Source organism: Protopterus annectens, chromosome 7.part0 (genome assembly GCF_019279795.1).
Source record: "Protopterus annectens isolate FY-2018-M chromosome 7.part0, PAN1.0, whole genome shotgun sequence".
NCBI classification, from domain to species: Eukaryota; Metazoa; Chordata; order Ceratodontiformes; family Protopteridae; genus Protopterus; species Protopterus annectens.
In genome coordinates, this window is record NC_056739.1 from 544,691,657 (window position 1) to 544,718,919 (window position 27,263).

At 38.2% G+C, this 27,263-nt stretch overlaps 1 protein-coding gene across 1 annotated transcript in view; it reads left to right on the forward strand.

The window, feature by feature from the left end:
* PLXNA2 (plexin A2) overlaps positions 1-27,263 on the forward strand; it is a 1,613,917-nt gene that overhangs the window by 1,031,189 nt on the left and 555,465 nt on the right. The window contains exon 12 of the mRNA XM_044077136.1: positions 12,813-13,003. Coding sequence (XP_043933071.1) covers positions 12,813-13,003 — 191 coding nt within the window. The remainder of the gene's footprint in view (positions 1-12,812; positions 13,004-27,263) is intronic.

Sequence of the window (27,263 nt, forward strand, 5' to 3'; positions counted from 1 at the left end):
AACTGCCTTACTGTATAAGTCCAACTTAACTGTACATCAATTACCAAACTCCTACCCCCTCCCCCAATAATTGGGGCATACTTATCTCACAACTTCAGCTTCACCCTAAAAAGGTCCTCACCACAATTGCGTACTATATTCCACCTGGTAATAGATTTGTTAGATTTGAAGACTTCTGATCATGGTGTTCTTCCACATACTCATAAGAAACCCTTATTCTGGGGGATTTCAGCTTAGATTGGTTCACCTGTATATCAGAACCACCAAGTAATCTAATAAATCTCCATGGTTACCAGCAGCTAGTCCAAATTCCAACTAGATTTGATAAAAAAATCTAAAGGGGAATCCATCCTTGACTGAGTCGTAACTAACAACCCCACATTGTACCCCCACACAGGCAGTCTCCCAGACACCTTGAGTGAACACAACATAATATACCTTATACATAGTAGAACAAACATATGCAAAACCACTAACTATAAATCCACTAGAAACACAAAAAATTTCTCTCCTGAGGTCCTCAGTACTTTACTCTGTAACTGTGACTGGAACCCTCTAAAAACCCTCCCACTTGACCAGGCTGTAGCATATTTCAACAAAACAATTCTACAACACCTAGACACTGTCGCTCCATTGCGCAAAATCATGGTTAGAACCTCTACAAACGCCTGGCTCAGTAAAGAAACCAAACATATCCTCAAGTCCAGAGACACTGCTTGGCTTTACTATCAAAAAAACAAAGAAACACAAAGCCTAACTAAGTACCAAGAACTGCGCAACCGTCCAAAAAATGCATTAGGCTGGACAAAAAATCCTACTACACGACATTACAAACTAAATACCAACACAACCACTAAATATTTTGGAAAAATGTAAACCAGCTACTAAAACCTACCCAAAAGGCTACACCCAAACCAACCACCCCTGACACTAAAGTTCCCATCGAAACACAATTCATCTCCCACTTTGTGAACTCAGTTCTATCCTTAGTATCACAGGACAGTTCCAACCTCACTATCCCCCCCAACACAAATAACACTAATACAAGCTTTACCCTCAAAACGGTTTCCACCACTTCAATAAAAAGCATGCTCTCCAAACTAAAAACCTCATCAACAGTAACAGATCTACTCCCCAGCTATTTCTTGAAACTCGCAGCAGATGCTATTGCTATCCCAATCTTCACTCTCATAAACAGATCAGTTGTTGAAAACTATGTGCCCAAACTCTGGAAAATATCCTATGTTACACCCATACATAAAGGCGGGACCTCCACTGAACTTAATAACTACAGACCCATTGCTTTACTCTCCCCCCTGGCCAAAATCCTAAAAAAATGCATCCATACCCAGGTGCTAAAATATCTCGTAGACAGCAACATCCTGTTACCTATTCAACATGGTTTCAGACCTGCCCATAGAATCACTACAGCCCTCCTCTGCTTCACAGATGCTGTAAACTGTCTCAAAAATGAAGGTCTGCAGGTGCCAACTCTTTTTTTGGCATTTGAATAAGTGTCGCATCAAATCCTGCTAAACAAACTAAACCAATATCACCTATCAAATTCCACTCTTACCTGGTTTCAAAGCTACTTAACTGACAGGTACCAAGCTGTGAAATGGGAAAATTCTCTCTCTCCTCAGCTGCCCATAACTACAGGAATCCCACAGGGTTCTAACTTAGGACCACTACTGTTCACAATCTTTACAAATGACCTCCATACCTCCACACGACATGCATTTATCATTCAGTATGCAGATGATACTGCCCTAATCTGTGCTGCACAAAACATTCCCACCCTCCTGCAAACAACTCAACTAGCATTCTCTGATGTTGAAAACTACCTTACCAAAGCCCAACTTATCCTCAATCCAAAGAAAACTCAGCTTATGATTATAACCAGTTCTAACAAAAACACTGATAACAGTCAATTCACTATCTACTCCACAAATGCTACTCCAGTCACTCCAGTGGCACAGGCTAAGCTATTGGGAATAACCATAGACTCCCACCTAAATTTGAGTCGTCTCAACTTAACTGTTAAAAAAGTACATGACAAACTGGGATCACTCTACCGTATCAAACCATTTCTTACCAACAACTCAAGATCAGCCATTGCTCGCTCCCAACTTCTATCCACCCTACTCTGTGCATCTCCCATTCTAACTAATCTCAACAAAACTGAACTAAGTAAAATGGAAGCCTTCTATAACAGAATTGCCCACTTTGCTGCAAATTGCTCATATAGAACGCATCACTGTATTGCTTTGAGACAGCTCCACTGGCTTGAACTGCCCAACCTCCTAACCTACAATCAGCTCTGCCTCTGTCATTCTATCTATTACCTCCCCAATAAGTGTCCTGCCCTCAAAAACCTAGTACAACATCACTTAGCCAAAAGGCCTCTTAGATCATCAAGCAAACTACTACTAGATGTCACCAACAGCTACATTAGCTTTGGAGACGCACTGTATAGTAGTTCAGTGGCTAAAAAATGGAACTCTCTCCCCACTAGCATACAAAACACATCGTCCAAGGCCTCCTTTAAAAACCTCATTAGGCAACATCTCAAGCAAAGTTGGCAGTGCCATGACTGCTCCCCAGGCTAGTTAAAGCGGAGAAGGTACACATACTAAACCTAGAGTATTGATAATAGTTTTCACTCTTACTCACAAACACTGGCTAATGCACAATGTATGTACTGTACCTGTGTACTATGTATGATGTATTCTACCTGTGTTCCAAATTTCAGGTGTACACAACAAATCTATTAATTACCTTTATTTTTAAATTAATATTTTCTTGTGTGTTCTCTCCACTGTAATTGTTGATGTTCTGCATACCACTGTAAAAACATGTCTATTGTAATTTGTGTGTATACTGATCATGTCTAAATATCTAAATGTATCTGTAATTTTTCTATGTGGAGCTTTTCTCCCCCGGGCCTCTGCTGAAAAAGGACCTTTTCGGCTCAGTCAGCCACCCCTGGTTAACAAATGTAAAATAATTAAATAAATAAAAAATAACGCTACAAGAAGAAATGATTTGTGGAGCACTGGAGAGGTTCCAGACTAGTTTACTTTCATGGTTAGATTATCAGTTCTGGCAGTGGGGAACGTGGCCTGATTAAGCCAGACCAGTGGATGACTCTTTTCATCTGTGGCTAATTTCAAATCACTGTTGATATATTCTAGAACAATGAGTTTAGTATTGACATTTTATGCAAACCAGTAAATGGGTTTATCTCCTGTGGGTACATTTGTGCCACAAGTAATATTATATTTTCCTGCTAGTGTTAACACTCTGGTGACCTTATTTTTTATTAGAAGTCCGTGTGTAATTATTTACAGAGGGGGAATGAAGTATGTGGGTACCTCGAAAAGTAACCAAAAAAGTAAGCTGTAAGCAAAGTCACACATATTCGTGGTTGGGGTCTGAATGACAGATCTGAACCAGTCCAGAAGCAAGGCCACTAACGTAGGGGTGGGAATTCTGCCTGTACTGTTGTCAGTATAACAGCCCACACACTGAAAGGATGGACAAGGAGGAAGTGGAATGATAAGCCATTTCTCGCCCATCTCTTCTGGGGGGGGGAGGGTGTGGGGGGGGTTGTCTTACAGAACCATAGCCAATCACTGAGTCTCTGATGGTTACCTGGTAACCAATGGGTTGTGTTATTGGCAGATGTTTCTGAGAAGTTACATCATTTGCGTAAATGTGTAACTTCCATATGCTACACTAGTTACTAAGTGACATGCAGGAAGGCTAAGGTCAGCTGGATATGCACCCTTTCTGTATTAAAAAAGCTACAGGTGCTGTCATAGAGAGACAGCAGCAGCATGTAGTGTGGCTGATGAGGGCCAAAAAAAAATTAAACAAGAAAAATAATGATGACTAGAGAGTTAATAGAATTAAAGAAAAATCTAGAGTTTCAGAAATGGGAGTAAGAAAGGTGCCGGTTTTTACTAGCTGGAAGTTGGTGGTATCTGCAGGATCAGTTCTGGATATAAAGAAGCACCTGGAATATCGACACAGGAAGTAAGGAAGAAGATGGATTGTTAAAGAGTAATATGAGAATAAAACAAAATGAATAGCTACCTCTTATCTCAATACTCAAAGGCAAAAGCTCCAAATCCGGAATTATTTTAAATATTGTTACAGTTAATCTGGATTTTCTGTAGTAACATAAGGCTGTAAACATAATTGTTGTTGTTTGCTGAATGCAATCTACTAAATTTATTCAAAAAAGTTACTGGTTTTGGGAAGACTAGTGCAAAATGATTTGCCAAAATGAGGGACATTCTTGAAGTTCAGTGACAGTTGAGAGGTTTGATTTTTGTCCTTGAATTACTTTTCAGTGAGACCTGGAAAGTTATGTCTGTTTGGTCAAACAGGTTCATAGCTGATTACTAGGTTAACTGGGTTACCGATTGTATTCTCGAAAGCCGACAATGTCGAATCCGACATTGTCGACATGGGTATAGCGAAAGTGCCGAAGTCGAACGGGTAAACGGAAATCTCCATAAGGGGAGATTTCCATTTACTTTAATGTAGTGTGGTCTTGGAGTTGGTATATTGAAGTAGCGGGGAGTGTGGGGGCGCAGGGGGGCTTGCCCCCTTGCCTACACCCTTTAGATGTTTTTTTTTTTGTTTTTTATTTATTTTTTCTGAACATTCGAAATTTTAATGGTTGGATCATTAAAGGTCAACCTTTAGTGATTCGAACCATTAAACTTTCGATGTTCTACTATAGACCCAGTTAACTGACCCTGTGTGCCATTTTATGCCTAGTCAATTTCTGTCTCAAAGGTGAGAATCAAACCCTCTACTTTGTGTCTGTGGAGCAAACACCTTAACCATAATAGTAATCAGGTGAGTAACAACTTTATTTATGTGTTTGTTTATTAGTTTGCTTCTTTTCATGAGGTGCAATCCCCTGTGCCATGTCTGCACACACACTGAGAGCATTACCTCTAGGAAAGTTGAAAAAAAGTGTCACTCCTGTATCTTTCACTGTCTGTAAGTGCTATCCTTTACATAAATTAATTCAGATTGATACTCATTGAAAAAATAAGCAACAGAAAAATGTCTGTTATACAAATAAATAAAAAGAGAGGCATGTTTACAGGGAGAAGCCTTCCCATATTACACACACCTCTGCATGACTGACTATATTTTACAACTTTGGGGATAAGGGGAAACCCTCACATTTTTGCAGTCTTGCTGAAAACACTGGCTGTTCTGTGATGTTAACAGGGATTAACTTGAAATGCACTTGGCAAATCTCAGTTTGATGAAACATTCATTGATTAAAACTGAGTATCCCAGAAAATCACATTTAATAAAAGCATGTTTTAGTATGATATAGAAATCTATAACATTATCTCTGGAAAAAAAAAAAAACATAGAAGATTCATGGTAGATTCTGCAACTCTTCTGGGTACTCTCATACAAACTACCATTCAATAATCTACGGTCCCTTTCTCAAACTACCCAACATTTGCAAACTCTACTATCCAGTCTGAAATCTGCAGAGCACACTTTTTCTAAACTAGCCTCCATAGCTTGAGGTATTATATCATTCCAACCAATCATTAATTGCTGTAAAAAACTGCAACACTTCCTACTCCACTAAACTGCAATTGCTTTTGAGCTAGAACTATCATTTAATCTGTTCTGGAACACAGTTCAACGGCATGGCCTGTATACTTACTGCTGCCATGTCTCTGAGGTCCAGTAGCTATCACTAATTCCCACATTACGATATCGACCTTACAGCAGCTGCTGTACGTCACAGTATATTACAGATACAACACAACTTCACCCCTCTTATACACAACATTTTACTTCCCCTAAACTTTCCTTACACACCTTTTAACTTCTTAACCCTCCCAGCCTCTCCATGCCTTCAATTTCCCTTCTCATCTATTGCTCTTAACTTTATCTTTCTGAGGTATATAACCTAGTGTAAAATAGTGAGCTGTTGTTAGTGTTTGCAGTTTTATAGATGATTCATCACGTAGTACAAAACTAATATGTTTTTACTGTGTTTCATAGTGTAGTACCAAATGTGTAATGCAGTACAAATACCTTTATTAGCCTATGCCTGTAAAACGTTTAGCAACTTATTGCCAACTTCACACGATTAATGCTACAATGCTTTGTGTATCTTTGCATCACTGTTTTCGTAATGTAAATTACTGTGCAACCAACTTCATATGTTACCTTGTATACTTTGTTTTATATGGTTGTAAATCCTGGGTTGAGTCTAAAAATGGTCCACTTGGATCAGTGTCCTCAACCCCCAGCCAACAAAGAAAGAAACAAATAAATAAGACTTAGACGATGGTATTAATAAGATACAGAGGATTTTATTAAAAGCAGGAAAAAGGAATTCAGCTAATGAAGTATAACACTGTGCTACCATAACCCACTGAAGGGATGATAGCTGGTTGAAAGTCAGCTTATTGAAAAAGAACATGCAAAAGCAAGATAAAGTATTTTGTCAGACTTTGTCCCTGCCACCTAAATGTGGACATAGCTCTCCAATCCCCTTTCTTACACAAATTGCCACTAATGCCGAGGGATGGGGCTGCATTTTGACAAGCTGAGCCTCATTGGTTTGCATATAACAACCTGCTTCCCAGTTCATTTCTGGATACCTGAATATGAAATGGGGCGGTTTCTTTGCGAAGGGTTGAATTTTATTTATATATTTATTTGTAGTTATGTATGTGTGAATTTATGCATGCATGTTTCTGTTTTGTTTTGAATAATAGAAAAAATGTTTCTGTGCTTCGGAGAGAATTCATTCTGATTTAGCAGCCATCTACCTCTTTCTTCTAATGAAACCACTTCAGACATTGTATAATTTTAGATTGTTTCTAACTTGATTTCTGATGGCCTATTAAACTTTCCAGAATATCAAAACCACAGGCAATGCCATGGATGATTTATGTAAAGAAGTCAGTACTTTGAAACCCCTCAAACAACTCCCTGATGCACAACAAATTAAGAAGCTGCTTCATAATGGGGCACCCCCAGGCAAAATAAACATCTGTGTTACAGCATACGTTTGAAAGTGTTGCTTTACTAGCATTCTTAAGTATTTCAGAAAGCCTCATTTATCTTTGTGAGTCACCATGATGTGCAGAGACCAAATCTTTCATAAGCATTTGTAATACTAATAAAATGTACATTTCATGTGTGTTTGTGTGTGTGTGTATGTATGTATGTGTGTGTGTGTGTGTGTGTGTGTGTGTGTGTGTGTGTGTGTGTGTGTGTACAGTTGTATGTTGTCCTCTGCTGAAAGCTGGTAAAAGTTGTAGGAATGCAAGTAATGCATTGCATAGATAAACAGTGCATTGAACAGACACAGAATATAGAGTTAAATAAATAGATGCTGTCATAACACTGCAGACTGATATGAAGCTAGGTGCACATACCAGTTATTTTCACATAATGGTTGTGTAAAACAAGTGAACAGTTCCATTATTGTGTAACATTATTCAGTGAGTGATGTTAACTTAAAGCTTTGCTCCCCGACAAAATTTATATGAAGAATGGAATGAATAAAAGACAAGAAACTTGCAAGCCATTTAGCATAAAAACCTACCTCACAACTGTAAGTTACAATTATTGTCATAGTCATAAAAACCTACCTCACAACTGTAAATTACAGTTATTGTCATAGGTCATACAAATCTACCTCACAACTGTAAGTTACAATTATTGTCATAGGTGATAAAAACCTACCTCACAACTGTAAGTTACAATTATTGTCATAGTCATAAAAACCTGCCTCACAACTGTAAGTTACAGTTATTGTCATAGGTCATACAAATCTACCTCACAACTGTAAGTTACAATTATTGTCATAGGTGATAAAAACCTACCTCACAACTGTAAGTTGCAATTATTGTCATAGTCATAAAAACCTACCTCACAACTGTAACTTACAATTATTGTCATAGGTGATAAAAACCTACCTCACAACTGTAAGTTACAATTATTGTCATAGGTCATAAAAACCTACCTCACAACTGTAAGTTACAATTATTGTCATAGGTCATACAACCTATCTCACAACTGTAGGTTACAATTATTGTGATAGGTCATAAAACCTACCTCACAACTGTAAGTTACAATTATTGTCATAGGTGATAAAAACCTACCTCACAACTGTAAGTTACAATTATTGTCATAGGTCATAAAACCTACCTCACAACTGTAAGTTACAATTATTGTCATAGGTCGTCAAACCTACCTCACAACTGTAAGTTACAATTATTGTCATAGGTGATAAAACCTACCTCACAACTGTAAGTTACAATTATTGTCATTGGTCATAAAACTTACCTTGGAACTGTAAGTTACAATTATTGTCATAGGTCATAAAACCTATGTCACAACTGTAAGTTACAGTTATTGTCATAGGTCATAAAACCTACCTCACAACTGTTACCATTATTGTCATGTGTTTAAAAGTGAAGAGCAGTATTTACTGTAATACCAGATATTCAGAAATCACAGTGGTGTAGGTCCAGACATCTGCACAATCACCATGAAAACGATATCTCAAGATACACACATAAATAAATAAGCTTACACTGATGGGATAGCGATGGGTTTATTATTTTTGGAAGCTTGCTTTTGAAAGGAGTTGTTAGCCAGGTAAGTAGACTGGTCCAAAGACCATTCTCATGCACAACCTGGGCCAGCTGGAAGTAGGAAAGATAGTGTTTTACCATGAGATTATGAATCATTTAATCGTATTTACAGTTGTTACAGAATTACAGTTTACATTGTCAGGTGATAATTACCATGAAAATCATCATAAATTACATTAGTAACTGTAAACAAAGACATTTAAAGAAATGATCAAATAATAAAATGCAATAGATTCTATTAGCTAAAGACAGAGATTAGGCAAATTTTAATTAGGATTGAAGTTAAAGAAAGAGATGGGGGAGGTGGACTGGAGTGGAAAAAATGGTAAGTGTGAAGAAATGAGAAGGACAGAGCAGGTAAAGGTGTGATGATGTTAAATATAGGAATGTTAGCTAAATTAGGGTAGCTGGGAGTCAGAGGAGGCAGTAGTGAAGTAAGTATATACTTTGTTAAAATTGTGTTGTAGGTGTTATATGAAAAAGCGTATCACCATTACTACAGAATAAAAGGATGGAGATCTGAGAATGGACATAGTATGAAAATATCTCTATAAAATGCATTTAACTAATAGCTTGTTTGTATGATTATGCCTTGATATGGGCAGTCAGTATGTCCGATGCCACACTCATTATGGCTTTTGGCAGCTTTCTACATGTAATAAGTTAGTGACCTAGGTTTGTGTCACAGAATGATAAACTGCATTAGAGACGTCTTAGCTGAAAGAAGAGCACTGTGACAGTATGTGAAAATGTGTTAAGACTAGGAGCTGCTGATGAACGCCATCTCATCACAAAGTCTTGTGTTTGATTATCCCTGCTCCACTTGCATGCCTTGCGACCAAGAGCAAATCATTTAAACAGGCAGTGCTTTTGGGTAACTTCTCAGAATAAATACATCTACTTAGTGACAGGACCAGTCTTTTGTCAGCTGGTGCCCTAGGCAAAAGGTCTCCACAGTGCCCCCCCCACCACCACCCTGTAGCCTCATCCTGGTCTACCTACACCATCCAAAATATTGGAAAAGCGCTCCAGCTAAAGTTGCGTCCTAGGCGACCGCCTAGTTGACCTATGCCTAAGGCCGGCTATGCTTAGTGGTCTTACTGAATTAACAAGTGAGTAAAATAAAATGAAAGGGAGATTAACTGACACTTAGTGAGACAAGAAACTCTCCCAAAAGCAACGTGGGCAAAATGTGGAGCAAATCTTGTTTCATGTCTGGAGCACTAATATCATGGAAGGGTTTCCTGAAAAAGATACATCCAGTGGAAAACAAAACTAAATGTTGCGATTGATAGAACAGTCTAGAAGGCATGAGTAAATGATAAAAATATTAATGATTTTAAAAATTATTTAGAGGAAGTCAGCTAGTCTGAAAGAAAAGAGTGCAAACTCTCTAGAGGTCAAAGGGTCCAAGAGAATGCACAATATAAAGGGAGATTGAAAACAAACGTAAACCAGCAGGAGGAAGACCCATAACACACTGAAGACCCATGACACTTTTATTTTCTAACTTAAGAGGAGCTATGCACCATACAAGAGAGGTGATGGATTACCACTGTGCTCAGTTTTCATGTATATTTCTTTGGAGTACTATATTCAGCTTGGTTGTTTCTCTCTCAAGTAACATAGTCAGAGCAGATTAATTTAAAGAAGGCAGCATATGTGTTTTGGCCTGTACTGTCTGAATGGAAACTAATTGACTCCAAGAAAGATAACCTTTTAACTGGAGCAGAGTAAGAGAATGAGTTATAGGCATGTAACAGAGTGCCGTGCATGTCTTAGGGATATAAATTATGCCGAAGTGTGGCAAAACCATAAGTAGTAGTTATTAATGGATAGATTCCTTATAAATATAGGAATGCAGATTCTTTGAACTATTGCCAAGATAAGAGGAATAGATTGTGTCTTGAGATGCTGAAGGCTGCATTGTGTCATAACCCTTTAGGAATGCACAGGTAATAGGTTTTTAAGTCTTTATTGCTTGCATAACTAGAATGCTGTAGCTAATTATGCAACAGCTGTCTGCTCTCAGCACAGCTAATCACTAATCACAACACAGAATTTTCATATTTGCTTACTTTCTAATTTTAGAAATAACAGTGAAATATTCTTTTATTCCCATATAACGTTGTTGTTGTTGTTTGTCTTTCGGCTTTTTCCTGGTAAGGGGTTGCCACAACGGAACTCCAGTCCACTAATGATTGGCAGTAGATTTTTATGAAACGCCGAGGTGCCAGCTCGATGCCCAACCTTCAACAATGTTACACCCATTTACACACACATGTCTTTCAAACGCTACCCAACCGCGAGGAGGACATGCAGATTCCACACAGAAGGCCCTCCCAAGCCAAGCCGAGAATCGAACTGGAGAACCCCTTGCTGTGAGATAACAATGCTACCGCCGTACCACTGCGGCATGACATTCCCATATAACGTTATGGTACTAAAATTCTTTTTTTTTTTTTGCTTAGTTTACAGAAAATTGTGGTTTAATAAAATATTCAGCCCTTATTGTTCTGAAATTAAATTTTTCTTTTGTGCATTTGTTGCAGAGCTGATCATGGTTATATTTTAGCACGTCTTTGATACTTAGTTGCATTATTGAGTAATTCTCTAATTGTTAAGGTGTTCTACTTGTGTAATATTAATAACATTCATTGAGTTGGATACTGCACTAGCCTGCTTTGGTGGGTCATTATATATCTCGGCATTTAATGACCTACAGAAGCAGGTTATTACCTCATACTCTTCTGCTTTCTGGATGTTAATTAAACTGATCATTTTGCTAAGCATTAAGCATCACTCTGTGTAATTATCTCAAGCAAGTATAAGTGAATTTCCTAAGTCACGGCATTCATGAAAGGCTGTAAATAGCACATGTGGTGGAGGGGTTGTCATCATTTGAAGCTGTGGATTGTAACGTAGTACTGTTTTGGCAGGGATGGTTAGAAGACTGTCTGCTAAAATTAACAATCATTTTTGGGCATGTAGATGTATGAAGAGGTGCAATGAGAGACACAGTTTGATTAACAGTAACAAATGCCAACTTTGTTGTGTTGAAATGATATAGGAATACTTTATATGCATTTGAAACACAAAATGTATTAAGAGTTACACCAGTACTGAAAGCATGAGATTTCAAATAAAATGCCTGTATGGGAAGGTTAATCTGATAAAGTAAATAGCATAGCTGTTTTCCCCATTTTGTGGCCCATTGACATGAGTGACCACATTCTCTGTCTGTACCAGTGTCATCTTAGTAATATAATACTAAGTAATATAATATATAATAATAATAATAATAATATAATAATAATAATATAAAGTAATATAATCTTTCTCGAGAAGTGGCAAGAGTGGTGTCACTGGGAGCCAGTCCTACTAATGCTGTTGGTTGGACATTTATTTTTCATTGTGCACCTTGTTTTCCAGTGCATCATGCTCAGGATGTGTGTAGATGCATTCATGGTCCATACAAAAGGTATCCGTACACATTTGTAACTAGATGAAAACACTTAGCTTGCTATCATGGGTCTCTACCTCAGAGCAGTCATTTAGCAGTGTAAATCTGTGTTCTCTTACAAAGCATTAATAATCTTATGGTCAAACTCAAAGTGAGCCAGATGGAAGTATTGAAAACACTAAATCTCAAGTTACACCAAACTGCATATCTGCATACATTTTGTATATTATGCACTGGTCTGAAAGTTTAACTGGGTTAATATTATTTCGTTGGCTGTAGAAGAGTAACACTTACACTGTTCATAAGGGAGTACTGCATTGCTGTGTGTATGATGGCTACTGGGTATATCAAAAAGGGATATCCTCAAGGAAAGAGATCAGGCTTTCTGCCATTTAATTCTCCCCCCATGACCTGACCTGTATGAACCAAGAGTTATTAATCAAATTTGGGTAAGTAGCAGTGCATGTGGCTATCTGCCCTCAACTCCATGTGGTAGGCTACTTCTCTCAAGTGCAGCATGTACCATGTGTCATAATTTGCCAGTGTGTACCTTATTCAAAGATAAAATGTGTTCTGCAAGTCAACATTTTCATTTGCATTCAACCTACAATGTGAGTCTCCTACCTAGCTGTATGATTCATTGCTTGTTCACGGCTCCATGTTTTTGTCTCTTTCCACAGTTCACCTATATAAATGTGCTGCCCAAAGGGATAGCTGTGGTCTCTGTCTGAAATCCGATCCAAAATTCAAATGTGGATGGTGTAGAGGTGAAGGAAAGTGCACACTACATCCGCATTGTATGCCTAATATGAACCAGTGGCTAGACTTGTCCAGTAAAAATGTCAAATGCATCAACCCCCGCATTACAGAGGTAAGTCGAAGTCACGCCTTATATCCAGTAGACAGAAATATTGGCTTCAAGATTATAGCCAATGCTTTAAGCGATGGAAGTTAGAATTTTCCTAAAAAGTTTTTAAAGATGTTTGCAAATTGTGCAGTTCATGTTGGGGTGAACTGACAAAAAATAACTGTGTTATAAACGTGCTACTAACTACAACAAAGTAACATGGCATGTGAATTGTATGAAGTGATATCTTAGACAGGCTAAAAAGTGTCTCATTTATTAACTAAGTTATGAACTCAAGACAGCCAAGGATTTTGGATTTCTACCGTTACAGGGATTGTATTATTGTCGGTAGCTGTTTTCAAAGGACAGATGTTTTTTTCTTCTATATTATAGTGTATTTAAATGTTGTTTCCTGATTTTCCTTAGCTGGCAAACTCATTTGACACATGTATAGGATGAAAGTATCTGTGTAGCAGATATTTTTTTTATTTTACATTTTACATGGCTTCACTCCTCACTCAGTCCTGGAAAAATTCCACCACTGTGTACTTGTTTCTTGAAAGGAGAAAGTAGAGGAATGCCTGCTTCATTTCTCATGATAGTGTTGTCTTCACTCAGGTGAAGAATACAGTGTGTACTTCAGTGAACAGGTCACTCAATGACCAGGGCTGAAGTTTATCATCTTATTTGTGCTTGATCTTGTCTACTGAAATGTGTGTTGTACTTCTTTGGTCGACACTGTCTTCATCATCTGTGTGTAGGATTTACTGTTGCTTTTGTATGTTTTCCTTATTAGTGAAAGTCTTATTAGATTAACATTAATCTATTAAATTTGGAAAGTGATGATGAAAGAATTTTTTAGGAGGGGAGGTTTCATCGTGGGAAGTACTTGCAGCCTTCCAATTCCTGCCTGCCTGCCTGTGGTGATAACACCTTCAAGGAACTTGAAAAGGAGGCAGGAGGGTGCCATATTAGGGAACATAATAAGCAAAACAAATGATGTTTTGGAGTGCTAGAAGCAAAGATAAATCTAAAGTTGAAAATACTGTGCTTAAGATTATTAAGGAGATGTTGATGTAAAGAAAAAATAGTTACTGCTCCTTTGATCTTCACTTTATGTGGCAAACTTTTAATGCAAGACATGTTGTTGATACTTTCTGACTACAAAATGTGCATCAGACTCTAAAAGCTTTTGTTGTTGTGCCTGAAAACACCTGAATCCCCACAGAAACTTCTACACAATTTAGTTTACTTCTGGGACACTCTTGAATTTTGAATCTCCTGTTCTACAGTATATCAGTGAAACAGAAATAGGGATGGCATTGTTTCTCAAACAGCAGCTGTAACTCGGGGAAACTTGTGAGTTGGCATATGGGAATTAAAATAAGGAGCCTTTTTCATCACCAGGTAACTGTAAACTATATCAGGTTGGCAGCACAAAAACAGAATTTGTTAACAGTTATAGACCTTTTGGTATCCTTTACTTTACCAATTTCTCTCTTGTCTGTATTGTTATTACAAACTATAACTGATCCCTGTTCATTATCCTTCTGCTCACTCTGTTCCTTTCAAGTTTCTTTGTACCTCTCCCTTGTCATGTTGAATCCAGCATTTTTTTGTCTCAAGCCTGAAATTCTTAGCAGACTTTATCTGTAGTTTATATGTGTGTGTGTGTGTGTGTGTGTGTGTGTATATATATATATATATATATATATATGTGTGTGTGTGTGTGTGTGTGTGTGTGTATTATACACACATATATGTGTATATATATATATATATATATATATATATATATATATATATATATATATATATATGTGTGTGTATATATTTTTTTCTTTGTATCTGTAAATATGTTTTGTTCATTTCTTATGTGATCCTCTTCACCCGGGCTTTGCCTGCAGATGGTCCACTGAGATCAGTGCACTACCCTTGTAAACAAATATAAATAAATAAATGTAACTCCACATGGCTACTTGAACAGCTGTTTATCATTGATTTTCTTACCTGTTTCTGTTCTCGTTATGCAATTTTTGTTTGTTTGTTAATTAGGGTAGAATTTTGATCCACATGGATCTTTTTAGTCTCATCCTGGAGCTCTCTTTGGTTAACCTGATAAGTGACACACAGTAGGCAAATGGAAGCTGGGGGACTCGAACCCTGAATTACAAGAAGCTGCTTGCCTTAAGCTTGTGTACTATATGCCAGCCACTGAGGCATTTAATATTAGTTTATTTAGTTTGTATTCATGGGCTGTTGTCTTTACTTTATTTGCTTTACATGCATCTCTGAGAGTTTTAGTTTGCCCACATTAGGAATGTAACTTGTCTTAGTGACAGTCTGTTAGAGAAGGGCTGAGTGGGATTCAACAAAGTTGTGTGTACTGAGATGGTCAGAGTCTACAATACAGCTTGTACCAAGTTCTATTTCTGCAACCCATAGTTATCTTCTAAAGATAGGAATACACTAAGCCACGACATTCGTTATCTGCACCAGTGTCTGTGTGTACCACATAACGTAAAGTGTTTTGATGAAGCCACACACATATACTTCTTGTCTGAGTGGCCAAATGGGCTCTGTTATTTTAGGACCCCATAGTTTATGCTTAGTGTGTGTCATTCAGGGGTTTTCTTATAGCAGTATGTTTTATCCCTTTCTCAGTTATTGTTCCTGTGGAAATTAGTCATCTTCCCTACCTCTGAACATTGGTTTAGAAGGAATTTATTAGGAGTGTAATAAAGTGTGCTTCAGAGTTGTGAACTTTATGTTTGGAAGTTTGATGATTGACACTTATTTTTAAGCATTGACTGCTTGATCATTTATGCTTGAGTTAGACAGGAATACAGCAGTCTGTGTTTCTAGTGTAAAACTCACATTGTTTTCAAGTAAAAGATCATCTACTGCAAGTTACAAGTTTATTTATTTCTATGTGTACTTACCAGGTAAATGAGACGGTCTGTTGAACTTTATCAGCCACAACCCAGGCTTCTGGAATATGCGTGTACTGTAGTATGCTATTATGCATGAGGCTTTCAGGCTGAGCTCCTCTGAACAGTTGCAGAGTATGTACATTAGAGTATGACATCATACCATAGATCGATTTTGTCTTATAAAGATATATGAAGTTGATCTGGATGGGATGACAATGAAGGGGTTATAGTCCATATTCATGTTGTTTTTTATCCCAACATGTCATGTAAATGCAGTCTTTGTTTAAGTAAATAAAGTTTTATGTTAGTAACCATGCTGTTGTTTGGCATACCCAGCTAAGCTAGGAGCCAAATCACTGGCTGTCAAGTGCTCCCTACTACTATACCTGAGACTTGTAATTAAAGGTGTACCCCTTGCTCAGCCATTGCATGGTATATCCTCTCCCCTGCACCACATGTCCAGTATCCTCTAGACACCTGTGTATTATACCAAGAGGGAATGTTGGCTGTCTCCATGAGCTGGCATTAGGTCCTTTGTTTGACATATTTGATCCTTTCTGGTCTAATGCTTGGTCACTACGTTTTCAAAATTGAATGACAGGTCTCAGGTTTAGTGGGAATTTATCATGCTCAACATAATGCACAGTTGATCAGTCTAATATTTGCTTCAATGTTATGTCCAACATTCTTTCACATGTCTGAATTTAGAGACTGTGACCCCTTTCTTCCTACTTGTGTTATAAACTTTGGACCTTTAGCCAAGTAAGTGCTATTCTTCAAATAAATAAACTGGATTATTCTTATTCTTTCGGTTAACCTGAGCTCTTTTTCATTGTGCATTGATCTCAAACTTCTATCATTAGTTCTGGGTGACCAACCTGCCTCATTGCATAGACACTAATTAGACCTGGTGGTGCACAATCAATCTATAATTGATTTTTGCTGTTTTTGTACCAATGAAGACACGGGACTAAGCAGGTTCACTACAGCATGGGGAATTTTATGTAAGTGTATTTTTTAATAAAAGGTCTGAGTGTCTGAGATGTGCAATTGTAGATCCATTTAATGTGAATGATGACTCAAGATGTTGCAGGAAATTACCTCATACACTAGACTGTCATTATGGCTGTAGTCTACAGGCAATAGTGAATAACCATTTGTGACATAAGGGACAATAATGTCATCATTTCTGTAGCTTAATAATTGCTAAGAGAATACACTGGTTATTAAAGCTGAAACCCTTGCAACATATTTTACATGTTTGGAAACTTTGAGACAATTTCTTTGTGCTTATTCTCTGATATGTGGGTGTATCTGAGATGGATCAAAGTGTGTATTTGAACAGCTGTGTTTTTTGTTAATATCATGACTGCACTTTATTTAAGGAACACTACTTGGTGTTCTTTTGTGTGGATCAGACCATTGCTTTACATATGAAGGAGAAACTATATGAAAAACATAATTTTTAGTCATGCTTGATAGGTGATGATTAAATAGCATATGTACTGATTAATTCTCCCATGAGTCCTTATTAATGGGTTACAAATGATATTGTATTATTTAGCATGACGTTTCCTTGCATTAAAATCTAGATGTTCTGGTGATATTTAAAACTGTCTGAATGGATTCCTTCAAATCTATGCTGGAGAGTTTAATAGCAAGAGAAACAGCACCTGTAATAGTAAGACCTTCCATTCCTCTGATGTTACCATTTTTATCTGACCTCCATCAGCTTTGACATAGCCTCCCAGGTCACCAAATTGAGTTATCCTTTGCTCCATCCTAACCAGTTTAGCACCATACATCATCCACCAGGAAGGCCCTCTGTCTCACTTTTAATTAGCCTTTTGTGGGCTTCCTTAGTGCTGGCATAATAAGAGGAGAGAGATCCCATGAAATAGGTGACCACAACTGTGAGAACTTTTCTGTATTTTCCCCCAGTCCATAGTCTAGTTCTGCATGCTAAACAGTGCACACAGCATCAGTTCCACTTGACTTGCCCTTTACACAAGTGCTATCCTTCCTTTTCCTAGTAGAAGGTGTCTCTGATGTGGGAAAGCTCTGTCCCCTGTCCCTCAGGTAGGAAGGCTGACCTTAAGTCAATCCTTTCCATTGTCCTCTGACCACTTCCTCATGTGGCATGTGTGTCTATTCACACCCAAAGTACATGCGTCATAGTCAAGACTCCAGCCTCTTATTTGTCAGTAGTGACTTCAAGGCTTCACTTTTACTCACCCATGACTCCCAATGCACGCATCCTTATATTCTTTGCAGTTAGTCTAGTGATGTCCCAAGTCTTGGCCAGTGATCAAGGAGTCTGAATCCTCACCACTAGCACTGGAGAGGGACATTCACTTGGAATAAAAATGGATACACCCAATATTTCTAGATGCAGTTCTCTGCATCAAACACAATTTCCCTTAAGAGCACACAGGGAACACACTCAGTCCAGAGTCTAGGTTTCTCTATCTGTCTCCCTGCAGGTGCCCAGTGAGACTCCCCATTGGCACAGCTATAGAGTTGAGACTTCAGCTGAGTGTCCAAACCAAGTTCTCCAGCACCCAGTCTGTGAAACCAGTGCTTCATGTTCCTACTCCAAACAGCTGACACGCATTCTCTGAGATCTGATTTTCACACACACACCTGAGAAAGGCTGGCACAGATTTACTAGCTATGCCTCCTTCTGCACAGAGTATAAGATAGTTACACTGCCAACAGACACTCCAAATCCAGCTACTCTAAGGCTCTTGCAAGGCTACCCAATTAAACTGAGTGAAATTAATATTAATGCAAATGGTAATGTTGACCAAACAGCAAGGCTTTCAAGAGTGGCCGCAGTGTCACTAAATAAATATAAGTACTCTCAAAAGTTAAACTATTCTCTAAAAGACCAGCCACAGTGAAAAGTTTAAATATATTTAATAATAATAAGAAAAGAACATGAAAATGCTAAATATCTATTTACAATAAACACCAGAGTTTCAGTCACAGGCAATATTAAAAATATAATCCAAAAAGAGGAACAACTGGAGAAAAAATCCACAAAACTACAAACAAACTCCAGTGGAAACAGCAAGTCCCAATAAAGGCACTCTCTAACAAACAAAGCACGGGAGCCCAAATTAATATTTCAAAGGTTTATTCCACAGAAAACAGGTAGTAGATTGAGCGCTTTTGTATCCTTGTAAATGACAACACAATTCCCTAATATTTTCAATATTAGGGATATGATAGCACTCAATCTACTATCTGTTTTCTGTGGAATAAATCTTTGGAATATTAATTTGGGCTCCCGTGCTTTGTTGGTTAGAAAATGCCTTTATTGGGACTCACTGTTTCCACTGGAGTTTATTTGTTTGCAATATTAAATATATCACTGGTGGACAAGTTCATATAGTTAGAGGAAAAACATTACTTAACTAATCTCTCTATATTTTCCTGACTGATCTAAAGAATTATTTTTCCCTGGTTACTTACTAGAGCAAGGCAGGATGAAATAGGTGAGAGATCCTTCTTTGTCATGTTACAAAAACAGAGTGCTCTCAGTCTCACCTAGTATTAAAATATAATTTTTAGTGATGGATTACAGAATGCCATCACATACTTTTGATCATCTGACTTCTGGTTGTATGCTTCACCCCCTAGGCTAGAAGCTGTGAGGATTTACCACATGTGTGCCAATAATACACACATACAGAGCCCCGCTAAGATTTGCTGCAGCTCCTGGAAGTCATAAAACAATTTCAAACCTCTGCCCTTCCAGAGCAGCAATTAGTTCATCCCAAACACAATGCAGGAAGCTTCCTAGTACAGACTTTTTGTCTGTGGCTGCATTGAGAGCTGTAAGATGCACTCTGTATGGCCTAAGCCAGGTAATTTAATTTCAAACTATTTTCAGTGTTTGAGATTAAGCTCGTCTCTTCCCGTATACTCTGTTAAAACATATACGTTTAAACAGTTACAATAATGCATGTATATTTCTTTTTCTGTGCAGCAGGGCACACTGTTGTTACATTTTTAACACAAGCAGCTTTACAAATATATTTTTAAACACAAGCATCTGTACAAATCAGTTTGATTTACAAATGACATAATTCTTCACAAAATTCCAGCTAGCTGTGCTGGCATATGTTGCACATCCACTGCCCTCCTTCTCCTGGAGTAACTGGCAATACTTCACATTGTCGCAAGTCTTTTTAACCACCTTGGTGTAACTAAGCTGGAGTGCAGTGTATGAACTATAAGTACATTTTCTATTTTTAAATGGTGCTTATCATGTCACTACAGTCCTAATCAGAGTGTCCCTGCTGTAAGAGAACTCCTGTTTGTTTCTGAAATAGCATTGTAAACTCTGAGCTGCTGTATATTATACACTGTCACATAATATTAATGTATGTGCACCAGTTTATCTTCTAGTTTTACTAAGTGCATTTGGATGTTTGCTTCTCAGAGCTTCTTAATATTTAGTTTGAGTTACCCAGTAGTCAATGTATGATTGTTGTGTATGTCTGTCTAACCTGTCTGATTATGTATCTCTTTTGTTTCTTTTTCTTTCTATTTGTGTTCCTGCCTACCCGTCCATGTGTCAGTCAGCAAATGCATTTAGTTTTTATTTTGCTACTTTCCCATCATTTCTGTGTCTTGCACCCCGAGACTTCTAGTCAAAGCTTCAAAGCTTCAAAATATCTGAATTTCTTACTACCAAATTATCTCTAAAGATCATTCACTGAAAATGATAACCAAGACCAAAATATTTCCTCCATGGGACTTGATAATATTCCTTGTTGCTTAATTAATAGTATTAAACACGCTTTTGCAGACAAACTCTTCAGACTGTTGAAATTAAGTTTAGTTAAATGTTTTTCCCTGATGAGTGATGCACAGCAGTGGTGATGTCCTTGTATAAGGGAATCTACAACCAGCTCAAGTAAATCAACCCACACATGGTAAGACGGAGTGCTAACTGGCTGAAAGACAGAATTTGCACAGTGCGAGCTGCAGATGCTTCAGCAGAAAGTATGAAAGTGACTGGTGCTGTGCTCTCATAGCTCGGTGCTGGGACCTCTTCTCTTTGGGATTTACTTCACAGATTTCCAAGCAGAGAGTCCAGACCTCTAGCAAAGTTTGCAGACATTTTCAAATTGGGGATTTTTGTTAAGTCAACAAATGACACAAAAACTATCCAGAAAGAACTCACCCTAGTAATCTGTTGGTGTATTACAAATGGGCAAATAGTTAAATGCTAAAAAATGTAGTATGACTTTTAGAAAGCATCCCCTCTCATCATACTATCTAGACAATGCATATCTGCAAAATGAAAGTATAGTTAGCGACCTCAGAACTTGGGTTGATAGTTCTCTCTCTTTTGACCATCATGTAACAATGGTTGTCAGGAAATCCTTTTATTTAACTCAGCTATAAAGGAATATCATTAAGGTCTAAAGAGGTATGGCATATAACACCCTCTATGGGATGTATCTTGCTAAATATTTCAAACAATTACAAAGATCCCATAGGTTCCTAACTAAAAAGATCACAGGCATGAAGTCCCTTAGCTACCAGTACCGAAGTTCTAAACATTCTGCCTTACAGACATTTGAGGGGAGCTCTCTGTCTCACTTACTGTGCTATTGGAGAACTGATTTTCCTTCATGTCCTGTTTCTCTGCAAGTCCAATATCTCTACGAGTGCTAGAACCAGGGACCTAAATAAATAATAATTATAAGCCAGTGCCTGTCAAGCCTCTGGAATAAACTTCACCTGCATGGTAAACAGTGAAACTTACTTTTTCTTTAAACATGAACTAGATGTTTGTATGGGTAGTCACAAATTTACTCCAAGATTGACCAGTATGGCATTCCTGGAGAAAGGAGGTGCTGCATCAGGGTGGGTACTGGCAAGGTGTGAATGATCATGAGAGGTCTAGGAATATCTATGTAACTGTAATCAATACATTTAAGGGTGTAGTCATGAATTTTTGGTTTCTATACCCACTTCCAGAATGTAGCTGCACCATCCCATGCATACTCACCCCTCCATCTCTGTAGACTGTTTGTTTCCAAACAGCATATGAAATGACTTACTTAAGCAAAATACCATTTAAGCCAAACTAAGTACTAGAAGTCATTCAACAAAATCTGTTAGTTAAAATATAATCATGATAAATCAGCAATGAATCTTTTTATTTAAATCGTAGCACATCTTATTGCAAAAGCTTTTTTTAAAGAATGTACATTGTAGCACATGTGACATATATCTGACCCTTGCTTTTTACTGTCTTCCTCCTTAATTTGCGGATTCATACTTTTCCTTTTATTGTCCTTTGCCTGATGCTAACCTGCTTTCTTATCTTTAACCACTACCTACAATGTAACATTTTGTCTTCTCATTAGCAGCACCTGGTAAGGTGTACTGAGTGTCTGAGCTGTGCTGGGTTGGGACTTACATTCTGGGTAGTGTTATACCAGTTCATCCAGGAATGATGCTTTATAAGCTGTTACAATAATTGTTCATACCCTGTTTGACTAAAAAAATAACAGCAGGAGAAGGTCATACAAGTGATCATGTAGTTGTGGGCTGAACATGATAGTGTGAGGATGTTACAGTAAGTGAATAATGCAGTACTGGGCTTAAAGTTACAAAATGAGACTATGTTAAGTCAAGGTTGGGCTGGAAATGACAATGCAATCTATAGTACACTAGATGTTCAGGCCTATACTGGGGATAACAGTGTGGGATTCTATACTGGTTGCACAGGTCTGTCCGAGAAATGACAATGTGGGATGTAGTATACTGGTTTTATGGGCCTACACTGGGCATGACAATGTGGGATGTAGTACACTGGTTGTACAGGGCTGCTGTGGGGATGACAATGTGGGATGTAATACACTGATTATATAGGCCTGTGCTTGGAATTATTATGTGGAATGTAGTACACTGGTTGTACAGGTCTGCAATGGGAATGACAATGTGGGATGTAGTCCGCTGGTTGGTTGTAAAGGCCTGTGCTGGGAATGATAATGTGGGATGTATTACACTGGTTGTACAGACCTGTGCAGGTAATTATAATGTGGGATGTAGTACACTGGTTATACAGACCTTTGCTGGGAATAATAATGTGGGATGTAAGTGCTCTGGTTGTACAGGGCTGTGTTGGGAATGACAATGTGGGATGTAGGACACTGGTTGTAAAGGCCTGTGCTGGGAATGATAATGTCGGATGTAGTACATTGGTTGTACAGGCCTTTACTGGGAATGATAATGTGGAATGTAAGTGCTCTGTTTGTACAGGGCTGCACTGGGAATGACAATGTGGGATGTAGGATACTGGTTGTACAGGGCTGCGCTGGGAATGACTATGCAGGATGTAGTACACTGGTTGTACAGGCCTGCGTCGGGAAAGACAGTGTGGAATGTAGTACACTAATTGTACAGGCCTACACTGGGAAAGACAATGTGGGGTATAGAACACTAGATGTACAGGCCTGCACTAGGAATGATAGTATGCGATACCATACTTCTCAGCAATCCATATTTTCCCAGAATGTCCAGATTTTTGTCTCATACTTTTGGACTGTTCCTCATAAAATTTGTGGTTTAGTAGTAAATCATTTTGGATTAAAGTCACTAAATAATGCCATACATTTGAATTTCAGACTTCATATCCCTCACAAAAATGCATGCTAAAACCAATCATGTTATTTTATCAACTGTATAACTTTAAAAGAGCAGTCTTTAAAATCCCTTCCTTTTTGGGTCTTTGTCCATCCATTATTTTAGACTGTGTACTTATTTCTTGTGACCAAACAAGTGTTCTGAGAATGACAACATAAGAAATGTACACTAAGTGGTTGTACAGATGTTCTACTAGGAATAACTGTGTAGGTACCATCACAGTAAATGACCAAACACAACTGTTCTAGGAATGACAACGTAGGAAATGTTACACTAAGTGGCTGTACAGATGTACTACTGGGAATGACACTGTTGGTATTTTTACAGTAAGTGATCAAACTGAACTGTACTGGGAATGACAATATAGGAAATGTTACATGAAGTGGTTGCACAACCAGTGCTGATTTAGGAATGACAGCTTAGATTCAGTTACAGTAAGTAGTCATACAATCTTGTACCGGGAATGACAACAATGATGGTGTTACACTAAGTTGTAAAATGCAGTGAAAGGCTGGAACTGACAGTGTCAGAAGTGTTACATTAAATGCTCATACATTCCTGTACTGGGAATGACAGTGTGAGAATTACAGTATGTAGTTGTACATTGCTGTGCTGAGAATAACAACATGAGTAATGTTGTACCATGTTGTAATGCAGTGCAGGGTTGGACCTCACAGTGTGAGAAGTGTTACACTGAATGGTCATACATTCTGTGCTGGGAATCACAACATGGGTAATGTTATACCATGTGGTAATGGAGTGCAGGGTTGGAACTCACAGTGTGAGAAATGTTGCACTAAGTGGACATACATTTATGTGTTGGGAACAACACTGCTAGTCTTACACTAAGTGGTTGTCAGTGCTGTGCTTGGAATGACAGTGTGAGTGTTAGACTATGTGGTCATACAGTATTTTGCTGGGAGTATTATGGTAATTAGTTGTGTAGTGCTGCACTGAAATGACACATGAATTATGTTATACAATGTGGTAGTGCAGTGCTCTGTTGAGAGTGGTGGTGTGGGATATGTTACACTATGTGACCCTACAGTGCTGACCTGGCAATAACAACATGGGAAGTGTTATACCTTGTGGTCCTACAGTGCTGACCTGGTAATAACGACATCATGGGAAGTGTTACACTTGTGGTTATACATTAGTGACCTGGCAATGACATTGTGGGAAGTGTTACACTTGTGGTTATACATTATTGACCTGGCAATGACATCATGGGAAGTGTTACACTTTGTGGTCACATAGTGCTGACCTGTTGAAGCGTGTGTGACACTGTAATCAGACACATGAGAGGTTTGTGTGGTGGTGTATATAGTTACAAGGGACCTACCCAGATGTTTGGCTTGACAGACAATACAGTAGAGAGTCGATTATCCACACATCGATTATCAGAACCAGCCTTCCAAAGTTTTCGAAAAATCATAAAGTCTGAATATGTAAACATTATATGTATTTGAGCATGTTTTATGAACTTCTAGCCAGCTCATGTGTGAAAAATATTCTTTATCGTCCATTGGAATTGCTGAATAGTTGAAATGTGTATTCCTGCATGCAGAAAAAAACAAGATTTTACATGTTTTTATCCGGTTCAATTATATGTTTGATTATCCGAACAGTTTGATTATCCAAACTACCCTAGGTCCCAGTTAGTTTGGGTAATCGACTCTCTACTGTAAATACCTGAAGCTTTGGCTGAAGTTATCGTGTCTGTGGATGCACACTTGTACCACTTGGCCAGTGCTGCATTTCCCATTTTAGGAGTTTGCTTCTCAGTCACCTAACCTTGATAGTGAAAATTCTCCTAACCTTCGAGAATAGCAGTCTCTGCTCTAGCTTTTGTCTCCTGCCAGTACCCACAGAATGTGTGGATGAAACTTTATCACATTGCTGGATGTGAGAGTTATGGTGGAAGGAAGTGTAATGCAGGAGATTGGTGTGATATCCATTTGCGGTGGTAGTGAACTGGAGATTACGAGTTTGAGATGAAATGAGCATTACAGATTAAAGACTGGGATGAGCTGCAGTGTTGTCTGCAATGTATACACTCTAGTGAATCACCCAGTACAGAACTTCAGGTGTAAGCTGCTAACAAGATCTTCAGCTCATTTCATGCACTGCTGCTATCCTGCTCTTCATCACGCACGTAACTGAACCCAAATAGTTCTGGCAGTGGTATGTGACTGGCTTGGCTTGCTGTTCACAAAGTGAATGGTATTGCTTCTCTTCTCAGTCTCTGTCAACATGGACATAAGCTCCCATATTTCAGTGCCAGTGTTCAGTGGTGAGTTGGAAGAAAAATGAAAGAGGGTGCATAGCATGCAGCCCCCTCTGACCTTTCACATGACCCCTGCAGTATTGCTGTCAGTGCAGTGGCGCATGACAGGATTGCTGAACTGGGGGTGTATGTCTTCCAAGCTTTTATCAGAAACAGGGTTGGTTACCAGAGGAATGTTGTGTTTTTATGTTGATGAACTTCTAAAGGTTTCTGAGTCTGCATTTTATTACTGTGTTCAAGGCATAGAAATATGAGGCTGTTACTTGGAAGATTATTTTCTAAGTTGTTGTCAAAGGTTAAATATTCATAACTGCTCTGGTTTGGAAAGCCACTGGACTGGAGTATACTGGCAGAAAAAGGAACAATGAAGCCTAAAATTTAAAATGAAGAACAAGGAAGCTTAAAGTCTACCACTAGCACAGCATTTGAACATCAAGACTAGATGGATTTCTATTCTATTTATTACTTGCGCATACCTCTCAACCTCTTTGAGCAAGAAATCTGGGCAAAGCCACAAATAAAGGGGGACAAAAGCACAAAAATAGGGTCACTTTTTTAAATATTGCTCTTACAAACTTAGAAAGTTGATAAAATTTAAAGGTTTTACATTAGCATTAATTTTCTTAAGGACACGAAGTATGAAAACCAAATGTCAGCCATTATTTTCTGACTTTACTCCTCAATGATGCGCCAGTGATTTGCCAGAAAACTACAATTTTATGAGAAATGGATCAAAAATATGAGTAAAAAATCTGGACATTCTGTGAAAATCTGGACAGTTGAGAGCTACCTGGCAATTTAAATTGTTACATTTCTCCTTATATTTCATATTTGGTAACCAGGCAGGGAAAGCAGGAAAGGAGCTGCAACCATGACCTTGCAGAATCCAGCCATGCACTGGATTCCAGTCCTTATAGCCTTCCAATTTTGAAACTGTTTTTTATTAAGATGTACCATAAAGAAATTATTTGTTGTGTGACACCACCACCAATAAGACAATGAGAAAGTGCCAATGAAAGAAAAAAAGTAGAAATAATATAAGCAGACATCCATACCCTGCGTTGTTGCCATTTTGCAAACATCTTCACAAGGTGCACTTACAGTGCACAACAAAACTGAATATGTCCTACTTAGATAGTATGCAGCTTTGGTTTGAACTTTGTGAGACAGGCTTCCATGTGGTGTAGATAACATTTCAGGCCAGGAGTAGCAAGACTAATTTGCAATTGTCTGGAAGTGGCATATAAAGTGGAAATTGCAGGCATTGCTTTTCTCCCTTCGGAAATAGCTGTGTAAGGGGTAATGTCGAAGTCTTGGCTTATCCTTATGCTGCCAGTTACATTTTTTGAATTCAAGTCATCTGGCAGCTAAACATCATTTGATGTAATGA